This window comes from Jaculus jaculus, chromosome 1 (assembly GCF_020740685.1).
Source record: "Jaculus jaculus isolate mJacJac1 chromosome 1, mJacJac1.mat.Y.cur, whole genome shotgun sequence".
NCBI classification, from domain to species: Eukaryota; Metazoa; Chordata; class Mammalia; order Rodentia; family Dipodidae; genus Jaculus; species Jaculus jaculus.
This window is the reverse complement of record NC_059102.1, coordinates 33,554,139-33,580,332: the sequence shown is the minus strand read 5'-3', so window position 1 is coordinate 33,580,332 and position 26,194 is coordinate 33,554,139. Positions and strand designations below refer to the sequence as shown.

The 26,194-nt window shown below is 46.0% G+C and overlaps 1 protein-coding gene across 6 annotated transcripts in view; it reads left to right on the top strand.

The window, feature by feature from the left end:
• Btrc (beta-transducin repeat containing E3 ubiquitin protein ligase) overlaps positions 1 to 20,947 on the top strand; it is a 211,122-nt gene extending 190,175 nt beyond the window's left edge. For all 6 annotated transcript variants that reach the window (XM_004659430.3, XM_045149718.1, XM_045149707.1 and 3 more), the window contains 9 exons: positions 931 to 1,027; positions 1,895 to 2,032; positions 2,479 to 2,597; positions 4,329 to 4,578; positions 5,630 to 5,748; positions 6,854 to 6,964; positions 10,682 to 10,760; positions 15,197 to 15,389; positions 16,680 to 20,947. In XM_004659430.3, the coding sequence (XP_004659487.2) occupies positions 931 to 1,027; positions 1,895 to 2,032; positions 2,479 to 2,597; positions 4,329 to 4,578; positions 5,630 to 5,748; positions 6,854 to 6,964; positions 10,682 to 10,760; positions 15,197 to 15,358 (1,075 nt within the window). In that variant the 3' untranslated portion in view covers positions 15,359 to 15,389; positions 16,680 to 20,947. The remainder of the gene's footprint in view (positions 1 to 930; positions 1,028 to 1,894; positions 2,033 to 2,478; positions 2,598 to 4,328; positions 4,579 to 5,629; positions 5,749 to 6,853; positions 6,965 to 10,681; positions 10,761 to 15,196; positions 15,390 to 16,679) is intronic.
• The last annotated feature ends 5,247 nt before the right edge of the window (positions 20,948 to 26,194 follow it).

Here is a 26,194-nt window from a genome sequence, read left to right as displayed (position 1 = left end):
ATAAGGAATTAAATTTTTTACCCAGCAGGAAGTGATTGCCATTTACTGAATTTTTTTTTTTTTTTTTTTTTTTTTTTTGGTAGCAAAGATGTAGCTCTGGGATATGAGTCTTCCAGAGATGGGCAGTCTGTCATAAGGAAGGAAACGCTTACACATGCTGCTCCCTGCAAACAAGGAAAGGCAGGAATTGCTGTCTTATGTATACGTAGCCAGGATCACACTGTGAAAGTCAAAATTCCCACATCACACCTGATGGCATGGTGTGCCTAGGGAGCTCCTCTCACCTCCTCCCTTCCTACTGCTGGGCCTTCATGTGATGCCTGTGTTTTCTGTTGAAATGAACTGAATTTCCCCTTTTTTGGAGGACTGCCACAATGATCGCCAGCAGCCGTGGTGACGGAGAAGCCAACACACCATACCCCTCGTGAGAAAAACCTAGAAACTTAATCTCCATGATAGAGCATTGCCCACCATGCCAGGCTCCCCTGACGCTGCCACAGCTTGGTTCGGGAAGAAAAGACTGCAGTTCAGAAGTAATAGCTGTCGGCTGGCCAAGTAGCACAGTGGTAGAGTGCTCACTAGCAAGGTGTACACGGCCCTGGGTTTAATCCCCAACACTGAGAAGAGGGAAAAAGCTAATGTTAACCATGATTACCAAAAATACTTAACCATTACTATCAAAAGAGAAAGCTAGAAACCAAATAGAATAATAAATGAATTTTGATTATACATCTGTCAGCATTATAATACCCCAAAGGACCTGGTAATGGGAGGTTCTGCATTGGAAGTTAATGTTGGTCAAATTCCATAGAGCTCAGAAAACTACTCCAGGGACATTATATGGAATGGTAACTGAAATACTCTGAAGAAATATGAAGCTCCTTGCAAATATATAATATGATCTTCAACTGGAAAATGTTTCCTTTTTAGGGGACAATACTTATTCAAAAACAAACCTCCTGATGGGAATGCGCCTCCCAACTCTTTCTATAGAGCACTTTATCCTAAGATTATACAAGATATTGAGGTAAGAATCAATGTATTTTTGAGCTGTTTTGTCCCATTCTCCTACTTTGCTCCTCTATTAAAGTGAAAACAATAGTTAACTTGTGTCCCACTCCTGAGTACTTGTAAAATATACACAAAAATATCTTCCATGAAAATTATTTGTAATCTGTAGAGATTACCTGAGAGATGTCTTAAACTGTAAAATCACATCCTGTGAGTTGTGAGATTTTGTTTTCTCTGAATAAATTTGATTGTAAAGAGGAAAAAAAAAATGTATGTATTTTTAGGTTTGTCAGGTGGTAGAGAATCTTTAGTGCCCTTCAATATTGTTACAAAAAAACCTACTAAGATTTATCAATGTGGGTTAAAAGTAAATATCTACCAGGCATGGTGGCACACACCTTTAATCCCAGCACCCGGGAGGCAGAGGTAGGAGGATCACCGTGAGTTCGAGGCCACCCTAAGACTATATAGTGAATTCCAGGTCAGCCTGGGCCAGAGTGAGACCCTACCTCGGGGGGAAAAAAAAAAGTCAATGTCCCTACCATGAATACGGTTGGAAAAATATAGTAAGTTGTCAGGCAATTGCATAAAAATTTTTTAAAACTTGTTTGCTGAGAAACATGAGAAAAGAGGGGATTGACACCTTTTTACAGTAGCAGTGAGCCTCTCACAGTTATGCTCCTAAAGCTAATTGAATTGAGCTTCCAAAGAAGTTTCTTTGGTCTTTGGCCACAGTGTAGGTTAGAACATGTGCAACCTCACTTGGTGCATACTTTTTTGTTTGCCTGAAGTTGTGGATGTCCATAGACGATACACTAGCCCATGGGCTGCCACTGCTTCAGGTCTTTTCCTAACAGCTGCCTCTTTTATTCCTTTTTCTTAGACAATAGAATCCAATTGGAGATGCGGACGGCATAGTTTACAGAGAATCCACTGCCGAAGTGAAACAAGCAAAGGAGTTTATTGTTTACAGTATGATGACCAGAAAATTGTAAGCGGCCTTCGAGACAACACAATCAAGGTGATGTCTCTTCAGTTAAGGAAGCCTTGTTATGGGAGCGAGGGTGACCATGTTCATAAAGTAATCTGAAGCATAAACTCTTAAGTATTATTTCTAGAAAGCCTGGCTCTAGTATCAAAGCTAAAATTTCTTTAAGGGACAGGTGTCTGCTGCTCCCAAGAAGAGCGTACGAGTGGATAGTCTCAGGGTTAAATTCCCTTCCTAAAGTGACTGTTAGTCTTGGCCATCATAATTACAGGTTGCCCTTGTACCGTAATGAAAAGGATAAAGTTTGCATTAGAACTGAAGTCACAGGTATATAGGTGCTTAACTCTACCTGCAGGAAAGAATGCAGTCCACCCTACTCTGGGCTTTGATGCTTTGGGGGAGTCAAACATAATAGAGCAACAAGTCTCCACAGCACCCCATTATCACAGTGATCAAAAGGATCTTGTTTGCCATCCTAGATCTGGGATAAAAGCACGTTGGAATGCAAGCGAATTCTCACAGGCCACACAGGCTCTGTCCTGTGTCTCCAGTATGATGAGAGAGTGATCATAACTGGATCATCGGATTCCACAGTCAGGTAGAAATTTTCAACTGCTCTTTTGAACTCTGAAACAGCTGCTCTGTTCTATTCTTGGTCACAGGTACTCATTTTTTTTATTTTATCTGTCTGAACACGGTTCTGAAACTGAGGAATAGACTGTTAGCTTCCCCATCATTTTTGTCAGTCTAGAACAGGAAAGTTGACTTAGCAACCATCTGGGGTAAGTTCATATGCTTGCACATTTAGGATGCTTTAGGATATTTTAATTTGAAGAATTATTTCTTATGGGAACTTCCCTTGTCTTTCTGGTAAACCTTTTATTCCTACAGAAACCACCTCACTGGGGAATGGCAGGAACAGATTGAAGCCTTTCTTTCAGAGGTTGTAACTGTAGTGCAGACAGGCATTCTCTCTTTCAAGTGCATGCAGGATAGCAGGCTGTCTCCTTGTCACCACCTCACCTATTGACTTACAGTGTTTTAACTGTGAGCGTCACTCAGGAAGGGGCCCCCATTTTTCAGAGGCGCTGATGATTTGGTGACACAGCCATTATGCTGCCGGCTCCAGTGTAGCTCAAGTTCGGGGTTCCAGCAGCAATGCTGGAAACCTCTGCCAGGAATTCTGCCTTAAGCTAAAGGATTTAGCAAACATAATGCATCAAAAGAAACCTCAAAAAAAAAAAAATAAAATAAAAAGCAATTAACTGCTTGTTAGCTTCTCTGAAGTTAAATGTTTGACATTGGAACTTCCCCTCTGTGAATAGGAAGAGCTGTTCCTGGTTCTGTCTTCTGACTTCCAGGCATAGCAAAAACATGTACCAGTGTGTGGAGTGCCTCAGAGGAGTCAGGACGCTGTGGATGATTCTGTCACTTGTGGGGAAGTGACGCTTCTGAGTTGTTTTGTTTTGTTTGGGTGGTGCTGGGACTGCATGCAAAGTAGCACTCGACCACGGAGCCACACTGCTGCAGAAGTACTTTCCCAACAGGAACATTAAAGTAGAAAAGGGCAGCATGCTTCAAAAACCAAAATTAATACAAAGAAATCAGAAGTGATTAGGGTAATTTCTATCATGACACAAAATTCTCAAGTTATACAAGGGGCCCACGCAGAGGTATAGCGTTCACACTGACAGTAGGAGAGCCGCTTTGGACCTTTTCCCCAGTAATCGTGGTGGAGAAATTTACCATCCAGAGGACTCAGAACTCAAGTCCACATTACTATATCTGCATCAGAAGCGTGTGGGTCCATGTTGGTCCTGGTTCCTGAGGGCAATCAGTAAGACAAAAACTACTGCTATTGTGTGTCAGATTCCTCATTTAAAGTCTCTCTACTTTTTTTAAGGTGTAGAGAGATTTTATTAGATTAAGAGAAGAGAGTACAGGATGCTCCTGCCTGTGAGAAGGCAGGAGGGATAAGCCCCTAAAGTGTATCTTCTGAATGGTGTCAGATTGAATGTCAGTTTCATAAGTATCTTGAAGTCTGGGCCAGATTATCAAGTGATGGTGACTGCTTGCGTATCCCTGCCTACTGAAGCGGGCCTGGATTTTGCAACTTAAGGCCTCTACCCTGACAGCACTGTCTCCCCTTCCTTTTCTCTCCGTCTGCACTGCTTCGTGTGCACTGGCCCATCGTTACTCTCCCTCAGTGCTGGTAAAGAAGAGCATAGCACGTGCTGTGAAAGCGTGAGGGCATGCCGAGCCTCATGGTCAAATGTGGTGACACAGTGTGTGGCTTGAGTACCATCTAATTCTCAGATATCCCTTTCAGAGTGTGGGACGTAAATACAGGTGAAATGCTAAACACCTTGATTCACCATTGTGAAGCAGTTCTGCACTTGCGTTTCAATAATGGCATGATGGTGACCTGCTCCAAAGATCGTTCCATTGCTGTGTGGGATATGGCCTCCCCAACTGACATTACACTCCGGAGAGTGCTGGTTGGACACCGAGCTGCAGTCAATGTTGTGGACTTTGATGATAAGTACATCGTTTCGGCATCTGGGGATAGAACCATAAAGGTAATAAACATCTTTCAGTAGGTCCTTAGTTTAGAATAAGGGGTTTAAGAGCATCTGTATACTTAAGCATCATTGTAGAATAATGTAATATTGAATTCAGGAACAGATATATGTGTGAAAATACAAATGAGTATCACATATTATTCAACAATTTTGGCTAGGTGTGTATTTCTATAAATTATGGTAATGGGCTGGAGATGTAGCTCAGTGATAGAGCACTTGCCTAGCATGTTCAAGGCCCAGAATGCAAAAATAACAAGGGTAGTGATAATAATGACAATAGTTAGTGTGAAAAGAATAGAGGTAAGCCTGGCATGGTGGCACCTTTAATCCCAGTACTCAGGAGGCTATGGTAGGAGCATCACTGTGAATGCTAGGCCAGCCTGCACTCCAGAGTGAATTCAGATCAGCCTGGGTTTATATAACTCTCTGCCTCAAAACCCCTAGAAGGTGGAGTGGAGCAGAGATAAGTTTAAGTTCAAGAAGTTATACCTGCAAAACCATACTAACTCTGTTAAGAGTAAATCGGGTGGGCTGGAGAGATGGCTCAGCAGTTAAGGAGCTTACCCACAAAGCCTCAGGACCCACATAAGCCAAATGCACAAGGTGGTGCATGTATCTGGCATTTGTTTGCAGTGGATGGAGGCCCTGGAATGTCCATTCTCCCTCCCCCCCCCCGCCACATGCACATCTCTGTCTACCCCTCCCCACCTCTCTCTCCCTCTTTCTCTCACTCTCTCTCACAAATAAATTATAATAAAAATAAAAGTAAATCAATTGACAGATTCTCATGTGACAGCAGCCAGCTTCAAATTTTTCCTGTTACCATGAATTAGACTTGTCTTTTGTTTTCACTTTGTTCTGATTATTTGAAACATTAACATCTTTTGGCGGCTTTCCCTGATTTCTGCATATCCAAGGCATATACAGGTGAAATGCTAAACACCTTGATTCACCATTGTGAAGCAGTTCTGCACTTGGCTGTAGTTGCCACAAATTTTCACCAGAAGAAATACCAAATTAACTGTTGAATGTCATTTTTCGGTCTCAGGTATGGAACACAAGTACATGTGAATTTGTAAGGACCTTGAATGGGCACAAACGAGGCATTGCCTGTTTGCAGTACAGAGACAGGCTGGTGGTGAGTGGCTCATCTGACAACACGATCAGGTGAGGGCAGGTGCCTTTTCCAGAATGGACCCGTATCCTCCCCCATGCACTGTTTGCCGTCAGATCTGTAGTCTTCAATGTGTTGTTTATAATCGAATATTTTTCCTTTCTATAGCTTCTTACAGGTTAAAAGTTTGCCCCATGCAGAGGCAACACAACAAGACCTTTTGTTGATGTGTTTCCTTCCGTAATACTTTATCACCACATAGACCTATTTCAGAGGAACTGCTTAAGTAAGGAAGTAAGCAAGAGAGCTGGATGGAGGTTGAAGGCATTTCTTTTTAAATTCTTTTGTTCACACTTGAAAAGTGCTAATAGTTAAAGGCCTTTTCTCATTTTTGGTGCTCTTGTTGAAAACATAAGGAAAATCATAGGGGGAAAAAAGTGTTTCCCTGTTAGAAATCATGCATTTTTTTATACAGGCATAGGTGCTATTTTCCCTTCACAAAGAATGATACAAATACGATTAAAATTTGGAAATTTTACATTCGTCTTCCTTCAATGAAGGAAGCATGAAAAAACATGTGAAAAACAGCAGGTAGAGGTGGTGGTGTATTTAAGGAAATTATCAGTCCTCAAAATCAGTTAGATGGGCCTGAAAGCATGCAGTGTTTAAGATTATTGCAGAAACATCTTGAAAACTGGCTTTGCATATTTTGGTGAAGACTGTCCTGGACTATGGTTGGTGAGAGCAGAGTCCTCGGGGACAGAGAAAGAGGTGCTTTATGAGGGCCACATGTCACCAGCAGGACGCAGCTAGTCTTATTAGTGACTGCAGGAAGCATTACTCCCTTGACCTGGTCATTTCCTTCCTAAGCAACTGCATGCATTGAATTCCTCCTTGTTGTACCTGAAGGAACTAGATTACAGAGTTATACAAAGCATTGTGCTTTGGAAATACTTACTACCTTTAAATTTAAATCACGTATTTTTCTGTGATTATGTGTCTGTTATATGGCAAACAGGAAATAAATTAAATTGAAAGTAATGTAATTTCATGAGTGATGATTGATCTTAGTGAATGTTTAAAAGACATATGAAGTATAATATTCTAGACTTAGAAACAAATCCATGAAAATTCATTTGACTCAATTTTTTCTTCCAGATTATGGGACATAGAATGTGGTGCATGTTTACGTGTGTTGGAAGGCCACGAGGAATTGGTGCGTTGTATTAGATTTGATAACAAGAGGATAGTGAGTGGGGCCTATGATGGGTAAGTCTGCTAACAATGTTACAAAACAAATCTGAGTTGGGGTTGAAGCTCAGTGGTTTAGCATGTGTGAGCCCTGTGTTCAGTCCCCATACTCCCTACCCTGGCCCAAAATCTACATCTTAATGTTCGCTGGTTTATGGATTATACCATGATTTTCTTGACACTGGAGTTTGTTTCTTTATATTTGTCTCTTTGCTTATTCCTCTCAGTCATTTTATTACATTTGTTTTTATTATTATTATTATTATTATTATTATTATTATTACGAGATAGGGTCTCATGCTAGCCCATGCTAGCCTGAAATTCACTCTGTAGTCTCAGGGTGGCCTTGAAATCACAGTGATACTCCTATCTCAGCCTCCCAAGTGTTGGGATTAGAGGCATGAGCCACCATGCCCAGCTGTTTTATTATTATTTTGGTCATATTTGCCTATTTTGCCCTATAAGCAAAGCATCAGACAAAAAAAAAAAAGCATATAAATGTGAACTGATTAATAAAATGGAAATTCTGGGGCCGGAGAGATGGCCTAGCGGTTAAGTGCTTGCTTATGAAGCCTGAGGACCCTGGTTCAAGGCTCGACTCCTCAGGACCCATGTTAGCCAGATGCACAAGGGGGCACATGCATCTGGAGTTCGTTTACAGTGGCTGGAGGCCCTGGAGCACCCATTCTCTTTCTCTCTCTGTCTGCCTTTTTCTCTCTCTTTGTCATTCTCAAATAAATGAATAAATAAATAAAAATAAAATGGAAATCCTGGAAGGCAGCAGTATTTGAAGCTTAGTAAGCCCTGGATTTTGAGATCTTAGTGAGTCCCACAAGTATGGCTCTTGTCGCCACTTCCCTTAGCACTGCATTTATAATGAGTCCTTAGGTTCTTTCATCTACTTTCCAATGGCTATAGATGTGTTCATTGTGTGAATGGATCCTATGTCCAGTAATACTAAGGACTGTAAGATCATACAAAAGTATGATCACTTTCAAATGTCTTCTTGTCCCTACATTTCTTATGACAGGGAGATGGGGAGTTAGAAGGCTAGAGTTCAAATATTGACATCTTTGTAAATATCGAAAACTAACAATAAGGGCTGGAGAGATGGCTTAGCAGTTAAGGCACTTGCCTGCAAAGCCTAAGAACTCATGTTTGAATCTCCAGGTTCCATGTAAGCCAGATGCACAGGGATGCAAGCACGCAATGTCGCACATGCACACAAGGAGTTGCACACATCTGGAGTTCACAGTGGCTGAAGGCCCTGGCATGCCCATATTCTCATTCTCTTTCTCTTTCTCTCTCTCCCTCTCCCCTCTCCCTCTGCCTCTCTGTGCCCCCCCCCAAAAAAGAACTCATGTTCAAATCTCCAGGTCCCGCATAGCCAGTTGCACAGTGAAGCAAGCACACAGTGTTGCACATGCACCACAAGGGGGCGCACACATCTGGAATTTGTTCACTGCAGACTAAGTTCCTGGCATGTCCATTCATTTTCTCTCTCTCTCTCTCTCTCCCTCCCTCCCTCTTTCTCTCAAAAAAAAAAAATAATAATCCAAGTGTGGTGACACACTACTTAGTTCCAGGTCAGCTTGGGCCTACCTGTGAGATCCTACCATGTGGGGGGAATTTATCTTAGCACATAAAAATGATTACACTGACACACTAAGTCAACTCAAACACCAAAGAATGTCCACAATTTAGTTCTTCTGTTTTGAGTCAGTTTTTCAAACTAGGATGGCATGTTCCAGCCAGATCAAAGTTATGTTTTCTGGAACTAATTTGTACCAACATTTTTAGAGTGTTTTCTTTTCAGGAGACATGCCCATGACTAATTTTTTTGTTTTGGAAAGACTACACTTATTTTTTCTCTTTCCTTCCTCCTCCCTTTTCTCCCTCTCCTCCCTCCCTCCCTTTCTTTTTTGGTGTATGTATGTGCAGGTACAAAAATGTGTACATGTGGGTGGAGGCCAGAGGTTAATGTCAAGTGTCTTATTCAGTTGCTCACAACACTATTTTTTATTTCTCACTGAACCTAGAGCTTACTAATTCTGCTAGACTAGCCAGCCAGTAAGCACCAGGAATCCTGTCTACACCAACCGAATGCTGGTATTACAGCTACACCAGCATGCTTAGCTTTTTCCATTCATGCTGGGGAGCCAAGCTCAGGTCCTCATGCTTGGATGGCAGGCCCTTTACTGACTGAGCCACCTCCCCAGCCCTAGACTTTCTTGCACTGAAATATGAGTCTTATATAAAGTTCAGAACTCTTAAATGAACCCCAAGACTCAAGTGCATTTGACCTGGGCCAGTCTCAGAATAGACTAGGAAAAGAATACCTCAGAATTGTAGATGCATAGGTCTTAATAAGCTCTTATTGTTAAGATTCTAACATATAAGATATCTCTCTTAGTCCCCAAGTAAGATGTATCTTGACCATTAACTATTTGGGTTTTTTTATATACATTTTATTTATTAAAGCAGGAGACAGATAAAGAATGGGCATGCCAGGGCCTCTAACCACTGCAGATGAACTTCAAATGCATGCACTACCTTATACTTTACTGGGGAAGCAAATGTAGGTCCTTTGGCTTTGCCAGCAAGTGCCTTAATTGCTAAGCCATCTTTCTAGCCCACCATTAACTAGTTTTAATTTTGCTAAGGGTAACTGATTTCTTGTTTTTAAGTTAATTGTATATATTTACCTGTGGTAAAACTCTGTTGCCTATTGTGGTGGCACACCATTTTTGTCTCGGCACTCAGGAGTTAGAGATAAGATTGCTGTGAATTTGAGGCCAGCCTGAGACTACAGAGTGAGTTCCAGGTCAGCTTGGGCTAGAGTGAGACCCTACCACACAAGAAAAAAAAAAAAAGGAAGGATGAAAGAAAGAAAAGGGAGGGAGGGAAGGAGGGAGGAAGAGAGGGAGGAAAATGAAAAGAAAAAGCTCTCTCTACCCAAAAATGACTGGCTGGAAAGGTGGCTCAGCAATTAAGGTACTTACCTGCAAAGCCTTTCCCAATACCCACATAAAGCCATATGCACAGAGTGGCACATGCATCTGCAGTTCGTCTGCAGTGGCTGGAGGCCCTGATACACCCTTTCTATCTGTCTCTCTTCTTTATTTGCTTGCAAATAAATTAATTAAAATATTATTTAAAAATATTAGCCAGCGCGGGCGTGGTGCCACCTGCCTTTAATCCCAGCACTTGGGAGGTAGAGGTAGGAGGATCGCCTGTACCAAGTACCAAGTTTCAGAGTACCAAGGCCACTCTGAGACTACTACATAGTGAATTTCAGGTCAGCCTGGGCTAGAGCAAGACCCTACCTCAAAAAAACAAACAAAAAAAGTCTACATATATTCCAGTGAACTGGATTTATAAAATGGACTATATTCACCTTCCATATTTATTTCTGAGACTTAGCTATTTTTCTTTTTCTCCTTTAAGTTTACTTTTTTTTTTTTAGTATTTTTATTTATTTATTTGAGAGGGGGGCAGAGAGAGAGAGAGAGAGAGAGAGAGAGAGAGAGAGAGAGAGAGAATGGGTACACCAGGGCCTCTAGCCACTGCAGATGAACTCCAGACCATGTTGTGCATCTGGCTTACATGGGTCCTAGGGAATTGAACCTCAATTGGTCCTTTGGCTTTGCAGGCAAACACCTTAACCACTAAGCCATCTCCCCAACCCTTAAGTTTGCTTTTAACCAAGCCTTTGTTCCTCTTTTTTATCTTTAGAAAAATTAAAGTGTGGGATCTCATGGCTGCTTTGGACCCCCGTGCTCCTGCAGGGACTCTCTGTCTGCGGACACTTGTGGTAAGAACCTTCTTGTTTAAAAGGAGTTGAAGAGCAGGTAAGGGGAGAAATTGAGCAGTCATGTGCTGTAGAATATAGATGTGGATTTATTTGATAGTTAGAATCTCACAAAACCTACTACTGAGGCAACCAATACATGACAATAAAATAGTGCCTTTCATCCAAAAGTGCTTTAGAGACTATGGAGAGGAATGTGGCAGCTGTTTAACAGCTGCACAGCAACTCTTCAACGTGTAGTACAGGAAGTGAATACGAATTCTTTATCCACCAGAAACAGCAGGCGGTACTAAGGGGGAGAGAATATAATTACTTAGATTGGAACCTGTCCAGAATCCAAGGCCTGAACACCTGTGCCTGCAAAGCACACCCTGGGAATCTGTGGGGGCCCCTGGTCATCCCCTTCCTTCAGTGGTCGGTGCCTACAACAACTTGAATCCCACTTGGTTCTTCCATATGATGCACTCCATGTCTGAACATACTGGCACTTGGGGAGAATAGTCAAAATGAGGAATGTCACCTTCAAAAGTACTAAACTCTTTGTTTGTGGCAAGGTCTGCGTAGCTAGGCTAGCCTCAAACTTGCAGCCTTCACTTCCTGTGTACTGGGGTACAGGCCTGCACGTAACTGTACCCAGTTTAAGACTACACAATTCTTTACCATGTTTTGTTAGCTAAAGGTTCAGACTGACAAATGTGGCTTCAATTAGAAGATTAAATGTGGTAACAAGGTAGACAGAATCTTTTACACAACTCGGGGTAAAGATGAGAGCATGCATTCAAAATCAGGGTTCTAAATTCTGACTCAACATGTCAGCATGTCTGTCTGGTTAGGTTTGAGCTGGGTGTGCTGGTACACAAACACAATTCCAGCATTCGAGGACAGCCAGAACTATAGAGTGGGCCCCTGCCTCAAAAATCAAAAAAACACCAGGCATGGTGGCACACGCCTTTAATCCCAGCACTAGGGAGGCAGAGGCAGGAGGATCACTAAGTTCAAGGCCACCCTAAGTCTACATAGTGAATTCCAGGTCAGCCTGGGCTAGAGTGAGACTCTACCTCAAACAAACAAACAAAAAAAAAAAATCAAAATAATTGGGGCTACAGACTCAGCAGTTAAAGTGCTTGCCTGCAAAGCCTAATGACCCAGGTTTAATTCCCCAGTTACAGATGTACAAAGTAGCATGTACATGTGGAATCTGTTTGCAGCAGCCGTATGCCCTGGCACACCCATCTCTCTGTCTGTCCCTCTCTGCTTACAAATAAATACTTAAAATTTTTTTAATTCAAAAAATAATTAAATAATATATAGTTTACTTGCATACTTCACATGTATCTTGGAATGTGTACTTGATGAGCCAGGCAGTGTGGCTTGTGCTGTAATCCAGACCTTGGGAATCTGAGGCAAAAGGATTGCAAATCCTGTCCAACCTGAGCTATGTTAATGAGTCTTGCCTTTTTGGGGAGAAAGAAAGAATTGACAAGCCAGGGGCTCAGCCACTGCACTCAAACCCCAGATGCTTGCGCCACCTAGTGGGCATGTGCGATCTTGTGCTTGCCTCACCTTTGTGTGTCTGCCTTATGTGGGATCTGGAGAGTTGAACATAATCCTTAGCCTTCACAGGCAAGCACCTTAACCACTAAGCCATTTCTCCAGCCCCACCTTTTTTTTTAATGTGTGTGTGTGTGCATGCATGTGAGTGTGCATGTCCCAGGGTCTATTACTACTAAAACCCAACTGCCTTTATTTGAGTCACTGGGGAATTGAACCCAGACCAGCAGGCTTTGCAAGCAAGTATCTTTAATGCTGAACCATCTCCCCAGCCCTAAGACACTATCTTTAAAAAGAAAAAGTACTGGGCATGATGGTACATACTGTAATTCTGCCACTTGAAAGAGCAGGAGGATCAAGACCAGTGTGGGCTCCATATACTTTCAAAGGCAGGAATGGTAGCACATAACTGTAAGCTCAGGATGTGGGAGCTGAGGCAGGAGTATCATGAGTTCCAGGTTAGCCTGAGCTACATAGAGAGTTTAATGCCAGCCTTGACTACATAGTGAAAACTTACCTCAAGAAAACAAAGCAGCATACAACTTAGAATCTTGATGTATATATGCCAGCAAAATTATATCAACATTGACCAGTTACCATCTTAAAAAGAGTTATAAAAGTAAATTATAGCCAGGTGTGGTGGCACACGCTTTTAATCCCAGCACTCGGGAGGCAGAGGTAGGAGGATTGCCGTGAGTTGGAGGCCACCCTGAGACGCCATAGTGAATTCCAGGTCAGCCTGAGCTAGAGTGAGATCCTACCTCGAAAAACAAACAAACAAAAACCAAAAAAAAGTGTGCACCACCACGCCTGGCAAAAAAATAATAATAATAATAAATAAATAAATTATATAGTATGCACATTTTCATGCATTTATTTACTTACTTATTTTGAGACCAGGTCTCATGTATCCCAGGATGACATTGAAATTCTGCTTCTCCGGCCTCTTTCTCCCAAGTGTTTGGATTACAAGCATGCACCACAACTCCTGGTTTATTTGACACTTGAGGGTAGAACCTAGAACTCTGTATATGATAGGCAAGCACTGTATCAACTAAGCCACATCCCCAGCTTACCCCTCTCTTTTGACTAAAAATAAATTATTTTGGGATTCACTCAGGTTTGTACATATCAGTAGTTCATTCATATCCCATCATATGAGTAGACCACATTTTATTCATTCGCCAGCTGATGAACCTTTGGATTCTCAATTTTAATTTATTTGAAACAGAAAGTATGCCACATAGGGCCTCCTTCTGGTACAAATGAACTGCAGACGTATGGGCCACTTTGTTGCACCTGGCTTTACATGGGTACTGGGGAATTGAACCTGGACCCTCAGGCTTTGCAAGTAAGCACCTTTAACTGCTGAGCCATCTCTCCAAACCCATGTTTTACTTTTTTAAAATATATTTTTATTTATTTATTTGCAATCAGAGAGAGAGAATGGGCACACTAGGGCCTCTTGCCACTGCAGACAAACTACAGATGCATGTGATTGCTTTATGTGGATGCTGAAGAATTGAACCCAGGCCATCAGGCTCTGCAAACAAATGTGCCACCATGCCTGACATTTGGAATGCTTTTACCTGTAGCAATAGAAAGGAATATTATAATGTTGAGTAAAAACAGCAAGGCACAAAAGAATATATCATATATGGGTATATTTAGATGTAATTCAAGAATAGAGGCTGGGCGTGGTTGTGCATGCCTTTAATCCCAGCACTCGGGAAGCAGAAGTAGGAGGACCACCATGAGTTCAAAGCCACCCTGAGACTACATAGTGAATTCTAGGTCAGCCTGTACTAGAGTGAAACCTTACTTTGAAAAACCAAAAAAGAAAAAAGAAAAAGAATAGGCAAAAATTAGCTAGGTATGTTGCACACACTTTTAATCCCAGCACTTGTGAAGCAGAGGTAGGAAAATTACTGTGAGTTCAAGGCCACCCTGAGACTACACAGTGAATTCCAGGTCAGCCTGAGCTAGAGTGAGACCCTACCTCAAAGAAGGAAAAAAAAAAAAAAAAAAAAAAGAATGGGCAAAAATGAACAGTAATAGCATTGAGATATTGACTAGAAAGAGATATGAATGGAGCTGGAGAGATGGCTTACTGGTTAAGACACTTGCTGCCTAAGGACTCATGTTCAACTCTCCAGATCCCACATAAGCCAGATGCACAAAGGTGTCTGGAGTTCAATTACAGTGGCTGAGGCCCTGTTGTGCCAGTTTTCTCTTTCTTTCTCTGTCTCTCTCTCATGCACTCTCGCATGCCCTAAAATAAAAACAATGCTAGAAATGTTCTGCAACTTGATCTGGGCAGTGATTACTGCTAATGGTGTACGAGACCAGGTTCATGCTCTGATGAGAGCCAGCGGTTAGAATTTTGCAAGGTATACACGGTGGCTTCAGAGTTGGTCATGATAGAATTTTGTATACCATAAAAACCTATAAATAGTTTCACAAATTTGGAAGTTTGAGTGGTAAACATTTACCAGCATATCACCTCTTGTTGTTCATCACCCCTTGGCCTCTGGTTGTGAGAAGAATTTAGGACACAGAGAGAGGATAAGGCCAGGGAGGTGCCAAGGAATGCTCCCCTCTAGCTTCAGCCCAGGAGAGTTAGCAGTGAGAAGGAAGCTAGCACCTTATTGGCCATTTTGCCCAAAAAATACCACTTTGTTTACCTTATTCACAAAAGCAGTTGCCCAGTATTTGACTGTTCCATCCTGCCTTTAGCAAAATTGTTTTGTCTCTGTTTTTGAAACAGCTACTAAATGTAAGAGAAAATTCTAGCGCTATGGTTTTCTATAAGCTATGTTGGACATGATGCTGAACTTGTCCTTTTGATCTTGAGTGATTCAAACTCTTACTTTGTGTTTCTCCTTTAGGAGCATTCTGGAAGAGTTTTTCGACTCCAGTTTGATGAATTCCAAATTGTCAGTAGTTCACATGATGACACAATCCTCATCTGGGACTTCCTAAATGATCCAGCTGCCCATGCTGAACCTCCCCGCTCCCCTTCTCGTACATACACCTACATCTCCAGATAAAAAACCCAACACTGACCTCATACTTGCCCAGGTATGGAAAGAACTGTGTATGTGACACCACGGGTAGGAAATGAGCAATAGGTGTTGCCAGCTCCCGAGGTTTCTCATGCTCACCCAGCCCTGCAAAGTGGGGGAGCAGCGACTGCCTTCACCAGGGCAGTCAGCCTCAGTTCTAAGCGTGGATTGTAGTCCTTCCATCAGAGACCTACGGTGGAGACCCTTTCAGCTCAGTCTAGCATATGGCTGGAAAAATGTCTTGTTGAAATGTCCCACTGTCTCACAACTGCGCCTTGTTATTGTCAGTGTCAGTGTCACTAGGGAAAAGGCATCTTTCACATCTTCATCCTCACTCTCAACCCCATCCACAAAAGAGAGTACCTGGTTTTGGTTTTGGTTTTGAGAGAGAGAGAGAAAGAGGCAGATGGAGAATGGACACACCAGACCCTTCAGCCACTGCAAACAAACTCCAGACGCATTCTCCCCATTGTGCATCTGGCTTACGTGGGTCCTGGGGAATTGAACCTGGGTCCTTAGGCTTTGTAGGCAAATGCCTTACTGTCTTCTCTTTTTGACAGTCTCCTTCTCTTTAGTGGCATTTTGCTATTCTGCGGTCTGGGGAGTACTGGCTGTTAAATTCTGGGCCTTGCTTATACTAAGCATATGTTCAGCCACTGAACCATACCGCTAGCCCTCATTTTTATTATTCTCTAACAGTGTTTATAGCATGTTCTTCCTCTTAGTCCTGAAACAAGCATCTCTTGAGAGTCTGTCTCAAGCATTTTAGACTCATCTAATATAGATGACTTTCGCATTTATATCTCTGGTCTCTCACCCTCTGCCTGAATCTCCAGGCCACACTCCCAGCTACCATCTGCACATCTGTTCTGAAGCTACCAGGAGCATTATTAGTGCTCATATGCACAGTTCCTTAAGCCAGGCCACAGGCGGCCTCCCCACCTCCTCCACTTCTCTTAGTGATGCCACTGAGTCTGGTCAGTCAAGCAGAGTCTCACCATCCCTGCCTGTACTGCCACTGCAGGGAGCAGGAAAGCTTGACGTTACCCCAGGCATTGGTCACTCTTAACCTTAGGACATCAGAGTCTGTCTGCCCGGAGCCCAGCCAGCAGCAAGCCCTACCCGTGAAGTCCCCAGGCAAGCCCAGGAGCCTCTGACAGAGCTGCTGTCCTGCATGGGCAAGGCCACCTTGAGGACGGACCCTCCCATCCTTCTCATTGACAGCTTCTCAAACATTGTTGTTTTCTTAGAGCCACTGAGAAGTGGAGGGAAAGAAGCTAATGACTTCTGCTGTGTTTTCACACAGGACTCGTTACAATTGCAGTATTAAATGTATCTGCCAAGACCAGAGTGAGCAACAACAGCAACAATCAAACTCCTACTCGGATTCCCCAGACCAGTGAGGAGCAGGGCTTTGAGACTCCTGTTGGGACACAGTTGGTCGGCAGCCGACCAGGACAGTCTGCTCGGCCCAGCCGGCTGCTTCCGTGCTGCTATCAGAAGATGTCTTCTATCTTGTGTGAATGATTGGAACTTGTAAGCCTCCCTTCCCACCTCTTCCCCATCCCTCTGCTCCTGTCTCCCTACCATTGGGTTCCAGACAAAGATGACTTATAAATATATTTAGTGTTTTGCCAGAATCTCTCTTGCTTTACCATTAAGCAAAAGAACTACTTTCCCCATATGGTCCACTTCTAGAGGACAGGGATGCGGCTTCCACGCAGACACTGCCTGCTGTCCCTCATTAACTGCCGGAGTGTCCAGCACCTGGCCAGAGCAGCTCAGTCCACTGCATGGGAGCAAACAACTGCCTGCACATCCTCAGGGGGAGAGAGAAGAGAGAGGAGCCCACACTGGAAGACCTGCACCTGCTGCCCCCCCCCCATGCTGGCTGTTTCTGTCCCTCCTCCCTCTTTCCCCAACAACTGTCTCTTCAACCTAAAGAGGTGTGTGAAGAGACTGTCCTCAGCTAGCATGAGGTGGATCACCTAGAGATGGGACACTGGAAGAGCTAAGTATGTTGAGTTACAAGTCCAAGCATGTTTTTGCTGCAAGTGACCCTGTGACAGCAGATTCGTGAACATCACGCTCGCTGCTCTTCTCTCTCCTCCCTCTCCCACCCCCACCCCCGCCTGGGGAGGGGCAGGAGTGTCCTGGGCCCAGCAGTGGCTGCATCTCTTCTGGACTCAGCAGTCTCCTGGATCCCACATAGCGTGTGGACAGGAGCTGCTGATTGCATTTCCTCCCATTAACAGCATTGTGCTTCACCTTCAACCACTGGCAAGGCTTGGCTCACAGAAAGGCTTGGAATGGCCAGTGCCTGGTGCCCAACACATTCAGCACCATAGCCCACATCTCCGTTTCCTCTTCACAGCCAGTGGGCACCTGGGTACCTGTAACCACCCAGACAGTGAGCACATTGTTCTAAGAGATGGCCAGGGATGGAAGCTGATTTTCCATTTAGACCAGTAAATATCAGACATCAGTCTAACCATCTGAGCCTTGCACTGCAGATCCTTCCTTCTGCTTCTCCCAACCCTGTGTTTGCAGGAAGGCAAGGCTGCTACAGAGCGGGGATCAGGGTGAAGTTGGCACACAGGGTTTACTAGTAGGACAAAAGCTGCCTTCTCTTTCCTTCTCTTCCTGGCCTTATTTTGCTTTCCACCTTCCCCAACCAATAAACTCAGTGGCATTCAGTGACTGACATAAGCAAGTGGACGCCCACAAGGACAGGGCTAACCTGACCGCGTGGAAGCAGCTCAGGACTTCCTTGCTAGTGGACTCCAAGTGCGGAGGCACGTGGGCCATGCTGGCCTGGGAGCACTTGACCCACGTACCAGCTTGTTCACCTTGAGCACACAGGGCCGGCAGAGGGGGTGGCCTGGCCACACCCTGAGGCCGTGAAACCACAGTACAGCCTCCTGGTTCCATAGCCAGGCCATTGTTGCTGATCCTAGCCATGCAGTTGAACTGAAGAAAGCTACCTTTTAACCAGCTGCTATAAAAACAGTAATGAGTGCTCCTTGCAAGTGACCTGCAGCCAGGCCACCATCAGTTCAGCAGCAGGAGAGAAGAGTAGGGCACCTTTGCTCTACCCTCTGGTTTGTGAGGTGCCCTCCATCCAAATGTACCCAGACTAAATGTTGCATGTGGAGAGGCAGATCACGCATGTGCAGCTTTCTTTCCCTGCTTTGTTTCAGTCTCGGTATAATTCTCTTTCCAACCACACACATGGTACAGAGAATGCTTCCTGGCTAGCCACTATGAATTCCTTGTCTGTCATGTTGACTATCGGTAGTACGTGGATTGTTGAAAGACTTTGTTGCCATTGAAGAGAGGGGACTGTCAGGTCAGCATGAAAAAGGCGTGGGTTTCCAGCTGCTTCAGAAATTGTCTGATAGCCATAACTTTCCTAGCTCTTCAGTTACATGCTGCTATTCAAACGTGGGATTGGGGTAGGGGTAGTTCACTGGTAGAGTACTTGCCCTGGTGTGGGGTGAGGCCTTGGATTTGGTCCCCAGAGTTGAAGGGGAGTAAAAGTGGATGCTTTTGAGCTCAGGGCTGGGCCCTGAATGTGTGGCTCTCCTAGTTCACTTGAGGTTTTCTCAAGTTGTCCTGTCTGCTGCTGATGGAAATGGCAATGAAGTGAAGTGGTCTGAGAAACCTGAATTGTTCACATTTCTCAGCTCGGGGGTCATTTACCAGTTCATTGTAGAAGAAATAATCAGGTAAGTAGAAGTTCATTTCCAGAGAAGGTAAACCCCACTTACAATCTCTGCATGATTTCAGTGGGAATGGATTATCACTAATCCCCAACTGGGCCACAATAAATGTAAAGTTTGACCTTTTTAAAAAGAAAAGAGAAACAAAGAAAAGTCTCAACACATTTAAAGGAATAGTAGAAAGAAATTGGAAGTGTCCCCACTATAGGTTAGTCTCTTTTTACTGAAATCTACTGTTCAGTGTAGGACCTGAAAGACACCTTTCTTAAAGACAAGCTGAAACCCCTGTGTAGGCAAATGAGCTTGTGCAGCTGCTGAGGACGTGTGTGACCAACCCCTGCGCTCACACTGGTGCTGCCTGGACAGGACCAGCATGCCTTGCTGCTTCTGTGTGAATGTCAATGCTGGTATCATTTTCCTCTCTCAAGTGCAGCTTGAAAGTGAATGTGAATTATGGATGGGAGCCCTTTTACACTTGTCCCTTGGCTAAATTCTTTCCGATTTGTCCTAACTTTAGAGACAGACTCTGAAACTCTGTTGACAAGTAATAAAGTCTGGCCTTCATAACTTGTTTCAGAACTGAAAAAGACACTGAGGCTCCTAAATCATTCTGTAAGAAAAATCTTTTTTTTTTTTTTTTGTACAATCTGAAGCTGCAGAGAAGGAAACATGCACTCGTCTCTCATCTTCCCTGCTGTCTCCCGATGCCATTGGTCTGAACAGCCGTGGTTGAGCTACTCCTCATCCAGCATTTGACTGTGTGGAAACAAGGGGCTTGGGTGGGAGTATATTGGAAATAATTAGGACCGTTTTGTTTCTTCCTAGAAATTGGGTTAGCTGCCTTGGTATTATTGACCTTATTAGCATCTTCCTTTTGCCTTAAATGGTAATACCTTCCAACCCAGAGGTGGAAGCAAGCCACCCCAAAATAGTACAGGTTGTGGGCTGGGCTGAAAGCTTGATTCTGAAGTATTCCAGGGTACTTGTAGGTATAAATGGGATGCACAGACAACCCAGCACCTGTGACTGTCACAGTCTTTTTAGGGTATAACTTTAGTCTATATTTGACATCCTCCTATTTGGGTAAGTTCAGAAGACTTCCAAGTTCACCTGAAGACTAGCAGCGGGGTTCATCCCTTGTGCCTCACCCACACAGCTAGCAGAGTAGAACCCCTTCTTTTAGCTAGAGTCAACAGAATCAGTACCAGGAAGACAGCCATCTTGGGGGAATAGAGCTTTGCTTATGGTTATCTTTAGCCTAAATTCATTTATGATACCAGAGCTTTAGAGCTGAGGAGATTTACCAAGGCAGCATGATCCTGGCCGCCTGGCTCCAGGAAGAACTTACAGCATTGATACCTAGAAACCCCTATTGCGGGAAGCCCAGTGCCTGTGATCTGAAGTCTGAGTCAGTGACATCCCAGATACGTGCTTCTCAACCAAAACCAGTTGACTGTCTTAGTTCCTGAGAAAGGGAGAGAGACTGTGTGTGTGTGTAAGTGTTACTTCCCTTTCTAAGCCATTCCCTTGGACACTGAAGGAAAAGATAACTGAGAGTTTAAGTTTGAACCTCTGGGTACCAAGGCAACTAACACCTTGCCAAAACAGTGATCCTGAGGGCTCAGGAGACTCACTGGAGGGATGGATGTGCAGCGGACTCCAGCTGTGGGGCAGGGCTGGCAACAACCGCTTCCCAGGAGCCCTGGCTGGATTGGCTCTCTGTTCTTTAGACTCCATGCTAACTGCTTTGGTTTTGGGGCTATGTTACAGTGATGTGTCGTCAATGTATCAATATGTTCACGACCTAAGATCATGGTCATAGAGTGTGCTTTGTTGTTTTTTTTTTTTTTAACTGTTCAGAAAAAAAAGTAAATTACAAATACAAGATTAAAGTGAATTTTCTAAGTGTCTTGTCTCATTGACCCAACATCAAAAGAACAGTGAATTTTTCAGTGTACAAATCCAAGAAATGCACAGTAGATTTAATACTTTTTGAAGTGATTTGACAAGAGGAAATGAGATCAACCTAGGGCCAGCCAGATGTGATGGTACACACTTGTAATCCCCGTACTTGGGAGGTTGAGGAAGGAGGATCTTGAGTTCTAGGGCAGCTGGGTTACATGGCGAGACATTGTCTCAAAAACAGAGAGAGGGAGATCCAGGCTGGGTGGTGTGTGGAGAAGCGGGGCCACACAAGTCGTGCTCCACATTGGTCACAATGCAGCCAATGTGACAGCTGACTTGCAAGTTACTGGTTGTTGCTGCCAACCGCAACCTAACCCAAGCAAATGCCATTTTCCTCGCTGCTGTGTGAGTGAAGACTGCGCTCACTTTTCCCTTTTTAACTTCCAGACGAGCTCGTCCATCTACAGGAGTTGCTACAGAGACCCCACAAGCTTTCGGGGTGCTCTCCCTGCACCAACATAGGGAAACAAGCCCAAGGTTGGAGGCCATGACAAGAAAAGGTCTCCTCTGCCCCCCTGTAGAGCCACAAGCAAGACTCAGAACTGATTCACCCTTGGGCTCCATGACCTATGGGGGTGGGGTAATAGTGTTTCCCTAGTCACGCTCCCTGCCTTCCCTCATTGCCTGTGGTCAGTGTCTGCCCTGGACAGAACTTTTGCCAGAGCTAAAAGAACAGCCATGTCAGCTGGCCCAGCACGTGCAAGTCAAAAACCCTCCCGTGCCCACCACTGCACATGTCTGCTCCCCAGCAGGCAGCGCCCAAGACAGCCTCAAGGAATGGGTGTCAGCATAACCCTTCCCCAGCTGCCAGCAAGCTACTCAGCAACCCTGGTGAGCCCAGGACTGAGCAGGGCCAGGGCCTACCCCAGGGGCTAACCATTGATCACCCTTCCTAATGCCAGACTGGGCCTGGGGTCCCTCTCCCTGTTAAACCTATGGCTCGATTGCCATCAACAATGACTAAGGGAGGAGACCTCGCTTGCTCCTGATTGGCTCTTACCAATTAAGAGCGTTTTATTAGGCTGCTAATTAAAGGCACTTCGTTAACAGCAGGAGAGGCCGGGTGGGTGCCTGGTGAGATGGAGCTGAAGCCAGGAGAAATTGTTTTCTTCCCCCCATGAAAGTCAAGCCTCTTGGAGTCCTCTCAAGCCCCCAACCTTTCCTGCTGCGCCCACCATACCCTTTGCTTTCAATTAGCAGCTCTGAGGGGAGTGTGGTCATTACCAAGCCCAGGAGGAGAGACCCTACTACTACGTCTAAGGAGCTGGCCAGAACCCCCATACCTCCCCCAGAGGAGAAGCAGCCCAAGTGAGGGTGGCTCTTCACTCCGCCAGCCACTGCCATATTACATGGGCTCCATGAGGTCAGCTGGTAGGCAACACGCTGACCAGTCAATTTGGTCGCATGACCATTCTCACAAAAGACCTCAGACCTTTTTTTTTTCCTGAGGTAGAGTCTTGCTCTAGCCCAGGCTGACCTGGAATTCACTATGTAGTCTCAGGGTGGCCTCGAACTCATGGCGATTTACCTACCTTCACCTCCCGAGAGCTGGGACTAAAGGCGTGCGCCACCACGCTGCCCATGAAGTGACGAGCCCCAACCACTTTGCAAGAAAGGGCTCCATCTAGACCCTGAGTCTAGGAGGAAGGGCGGGTGGCTTTACCTTCGTGGGAGTTTTGTGGTGGTTTTGCAGTGCTAGGGATCAAATTGAGGGTCTGGCACATGCGAGGCTACCATCCTAACACTGAACCACATCCCTAGCCTCTGGAGGCTGCTGGTTGATACAGTCTCGGATATACAGGCTCTGGGGACACTCCCAATGGACCTGAGCTCACCTCACACTTGAGGGGCCCCTCTGCATGGTCCAGGCCAGGCTTCAGACAAGCCCTTTCTTCCTGCCAGAGAAGAGGGCCTGACTGTGACCTCATACACGGGGGCTGATACATGGGGTCACCAAGGACACCCCCTTTTCAGAGCCCTCATCACCTCACTTAACTGCAGAATTAGCACCAGCCCAGGCTGGGAGGGCAGATTTATGGCTAGGTCTGCCTCCCTCCATTTAACCCGAGGCCAGCCCAGGCTCCAGACACTAAATTAGATTTTTGACAATTAGAGAGACTAATGGGCACACAGCTATCCCCAGAGCCAGATCTCCGGCAAGGCTTTCCTGTAATATCCACCACTGACCGCCCACCCTCCCCCACAGCTCCCTCCAGTCTCCCATAGGTGGCATCTCTCCTTTCCAGCTTTATTCTAAGAGCGTTCCAAGGGATGTCCTGGTTTCCTCACTCCTGAGCCCCCTGGCTCAGTGCCAGTTTGACTCTGGGATGCTGCCCCTCTCATCCTATCTTGCTTGTCCTCACATCATATCCCTCCATCCCCACCTTCCCAAGACCTGTCCATCTACCATGTGTCCAGCGGCTCAGAGCAGACTACAAGCCCCTTGAGGGCAGGGCCTGTGCCCTCTCTCCATCCTAAATGCTCAGCACTTACTAGATGTCACCTGGGATCCACACACACCCCCCCCCCACCGCCTGGCCCCACACTCCCTCTGAGCCACCAGGTCTCCGTGCCCAACCTCTCTCTGGAGCTTAGCCCGGTGGACCCTGCCTGCTCTGGCTTGTGCTGGGTCCCCCTTCCCAGCAGCCCCTCAGCTCTGGCCGGTCTGGGGCTGGTTGGTAATGAGATTGCAGTAAGTGGCGTTGGGGGGAGCTGCTCACCCTCACTCAGGCAGACTCATAGCTCTGTCAAGCTGATTGGTCCTGAGTGGAGGCACAAACGGCCCCCCACGGACGCAATGAGATTGGTTATAAAATTACAAGCATTTGTCCTGCTGTCACTGGTTCTCCTCCCTCCCCTCTGGCTGGCATGGCTGCTCACTGTTCCCCACCCATTCTCTCTCCCCTGGGGTCAGCCCATACACCTCAGAGGATGCACCAGGGACCACCACAGCACATGGAGCCCAAGTGGCTGAGGCCATTGGCTCCCCATCGAGGTAGGCATTATTGTGTTGGCCCTAGGGTAGTCACGGCTCAACCCAGGCACAGTTTTCTTGGTCCCTGAGGGAAAGTGGTTGGAGCATCTTGAAACAGACCTGAAACCCAAGAGGAAGCAGTATCCCAGGCCTCCCTAGGACAACCAATGTCCTAGGACAACTTAAATGTGGTCCCAGGCAGGGGTGGAGTCATGCCTGCCCAAGGAGGAAGCTGTAGAAGCCAGGCTGGTCAGAGGGACCCATCTCTCCTCCCCTCAGTTGGCCAGCCACTTCCCCAGTCCTGTGCCCTGAGCCTTGGGTGGGGACAAATCCTCCTCTCAGGAAAGCCCCTCTCCAACCGTGTCTGTACTGGTCTCCAAAGCCTCAACCAGACCCAGAAGTTAACATGGCCCACCACAGCTTTGCTCTGCATTCTTACAAATGGGCTGAGCCCCTAGCCTGGTCTCTGTATCTACCCTCCTATGGCCTTGGCAAGAGCATACATTATCCCCAAGCAGGTGTGCTCAGAAATCATGGCCAGACACTCAGAGCCTCTTGCGGTGTCCTGCAGCAGTGAGGGCTCTCCATCCAGGTTGAGAATGATCCCGCTCCTCTCTGTCCTGATCACATGGCCTCCCGCTCCCGCCTGACCCTGCCACCGCCCAAAGCACCGGCAGCCCGGTCCCGGGACACTGGCCTGGAAACCTCTTGCCTGCCCTTGGTTCTCCAGCCAGGTCCTTGAGCACAGTCCCTAGTGCCAGCCTCAGCACCTTATCTTGGATGGCCCAGGGTGCCTTGTAGCCAGTTTGGCTCCCTAACACTGAGGGGAGCAGTGTCCGCTCGCAGCCAGCCACAAGGTGCCTTCCTGCACCCTGCCATCCATTCCCAGCCCAGAACGTATTTGCTGTAATTACATCTTTAATTAGGGTGGTGACGGCTCATTGTCCACCAACAATGATGAATCGGAGCCTTCTGCTCCTCTTCCTCTCTCCATACCCACCGGGTCAGCTAGCCCCAGCTTTGGGGATGAGGAGAGTCCTGGGGAGCTAACTCTCTGCTGGCTGAACCCCAGACCTGGAGCAGTCTTAAGCTGGAGGTGGGACTTTTCTTGGACCCTAGCAACCGGTAAGACCTGCTACTACCCATCCAGGGATCCTGCAAAAAGGCTGCAGGTCTCCTACTGGCCACAAGATGTCTCTTTGGTCCAAACTGGCCAGGCATTGCCTCTCTCCCAACACCCCCCCACCCACACACACCCTAAGCCACGAGCACACGTGCCACACCACCACCCTCCCTAGATGGGGTCCTGGACTACATACACAAAAAGCTTCACAATTCCTAGTTTGGTGACCCTATCTCCATAATACCCTGGGGATTACTAGGGTCTCTGGCAAAGGCAAGGGGCCTCATTGCCTCCACACCTGTGGCCACCCAGGCTGAGGGCCAGGCCTAAGGCTAGCGGGTGTGCAGTGGCCAGTGAGTGGCTGAATGAGCAGTGAGAGGAAATCCATGCTCCTCTTTTGGAGGCCATGAGCTTCTTGGAGCCAACACTGACTGTGTGACTCTAGGTGAATTTACCTTTCTCACCTGTAAAATGGGCGTGGATGACCACCCCACTACATATAGTGTCTGCCCAGATCCAGCCATTAAATGAAGTGTCCAGGCTGAGGCTTGGTGGAAAACCCATTTCCATGATGGCTGATGGACTCCAGGATCTGGGGGGATGGATGCCCCTTGCTGTGAGTATGACTCTGCGAACCCCAAGCACTACGGGCTCTGGATATGGGAAGACAGGGTCATGTCAGATAAAGTGCAGGCTGCAGGGGACTTACTGAAGGGAACTGGCTGGCCCCTGGCTGGCAGGTGGCCAGATTGAAGCCAGGGCAAGCCCTGAGGAGGGAGTGGCACCACGCGGGCACTGCCCCCACAGAGGGTCAGCACAGGAGGGACAACTTGATGCTTGGTAGAGGTGTGTGGCTGGGAAATCTTCAGGGGACCTGGCCTTGGAGATAGCAGGGCAGGCTTGCATAAGAGAGCTTCAGGAAAGGCAGGAGTGACAGGGGACAGATGGGTATGCTTCTGGCTTCACCGTGCTATGACTTCCAGTCCATGAGGTCTGTTGTTTCCTAAAGAGCCTCCCTGTTCCCAGGAGTGAACCCC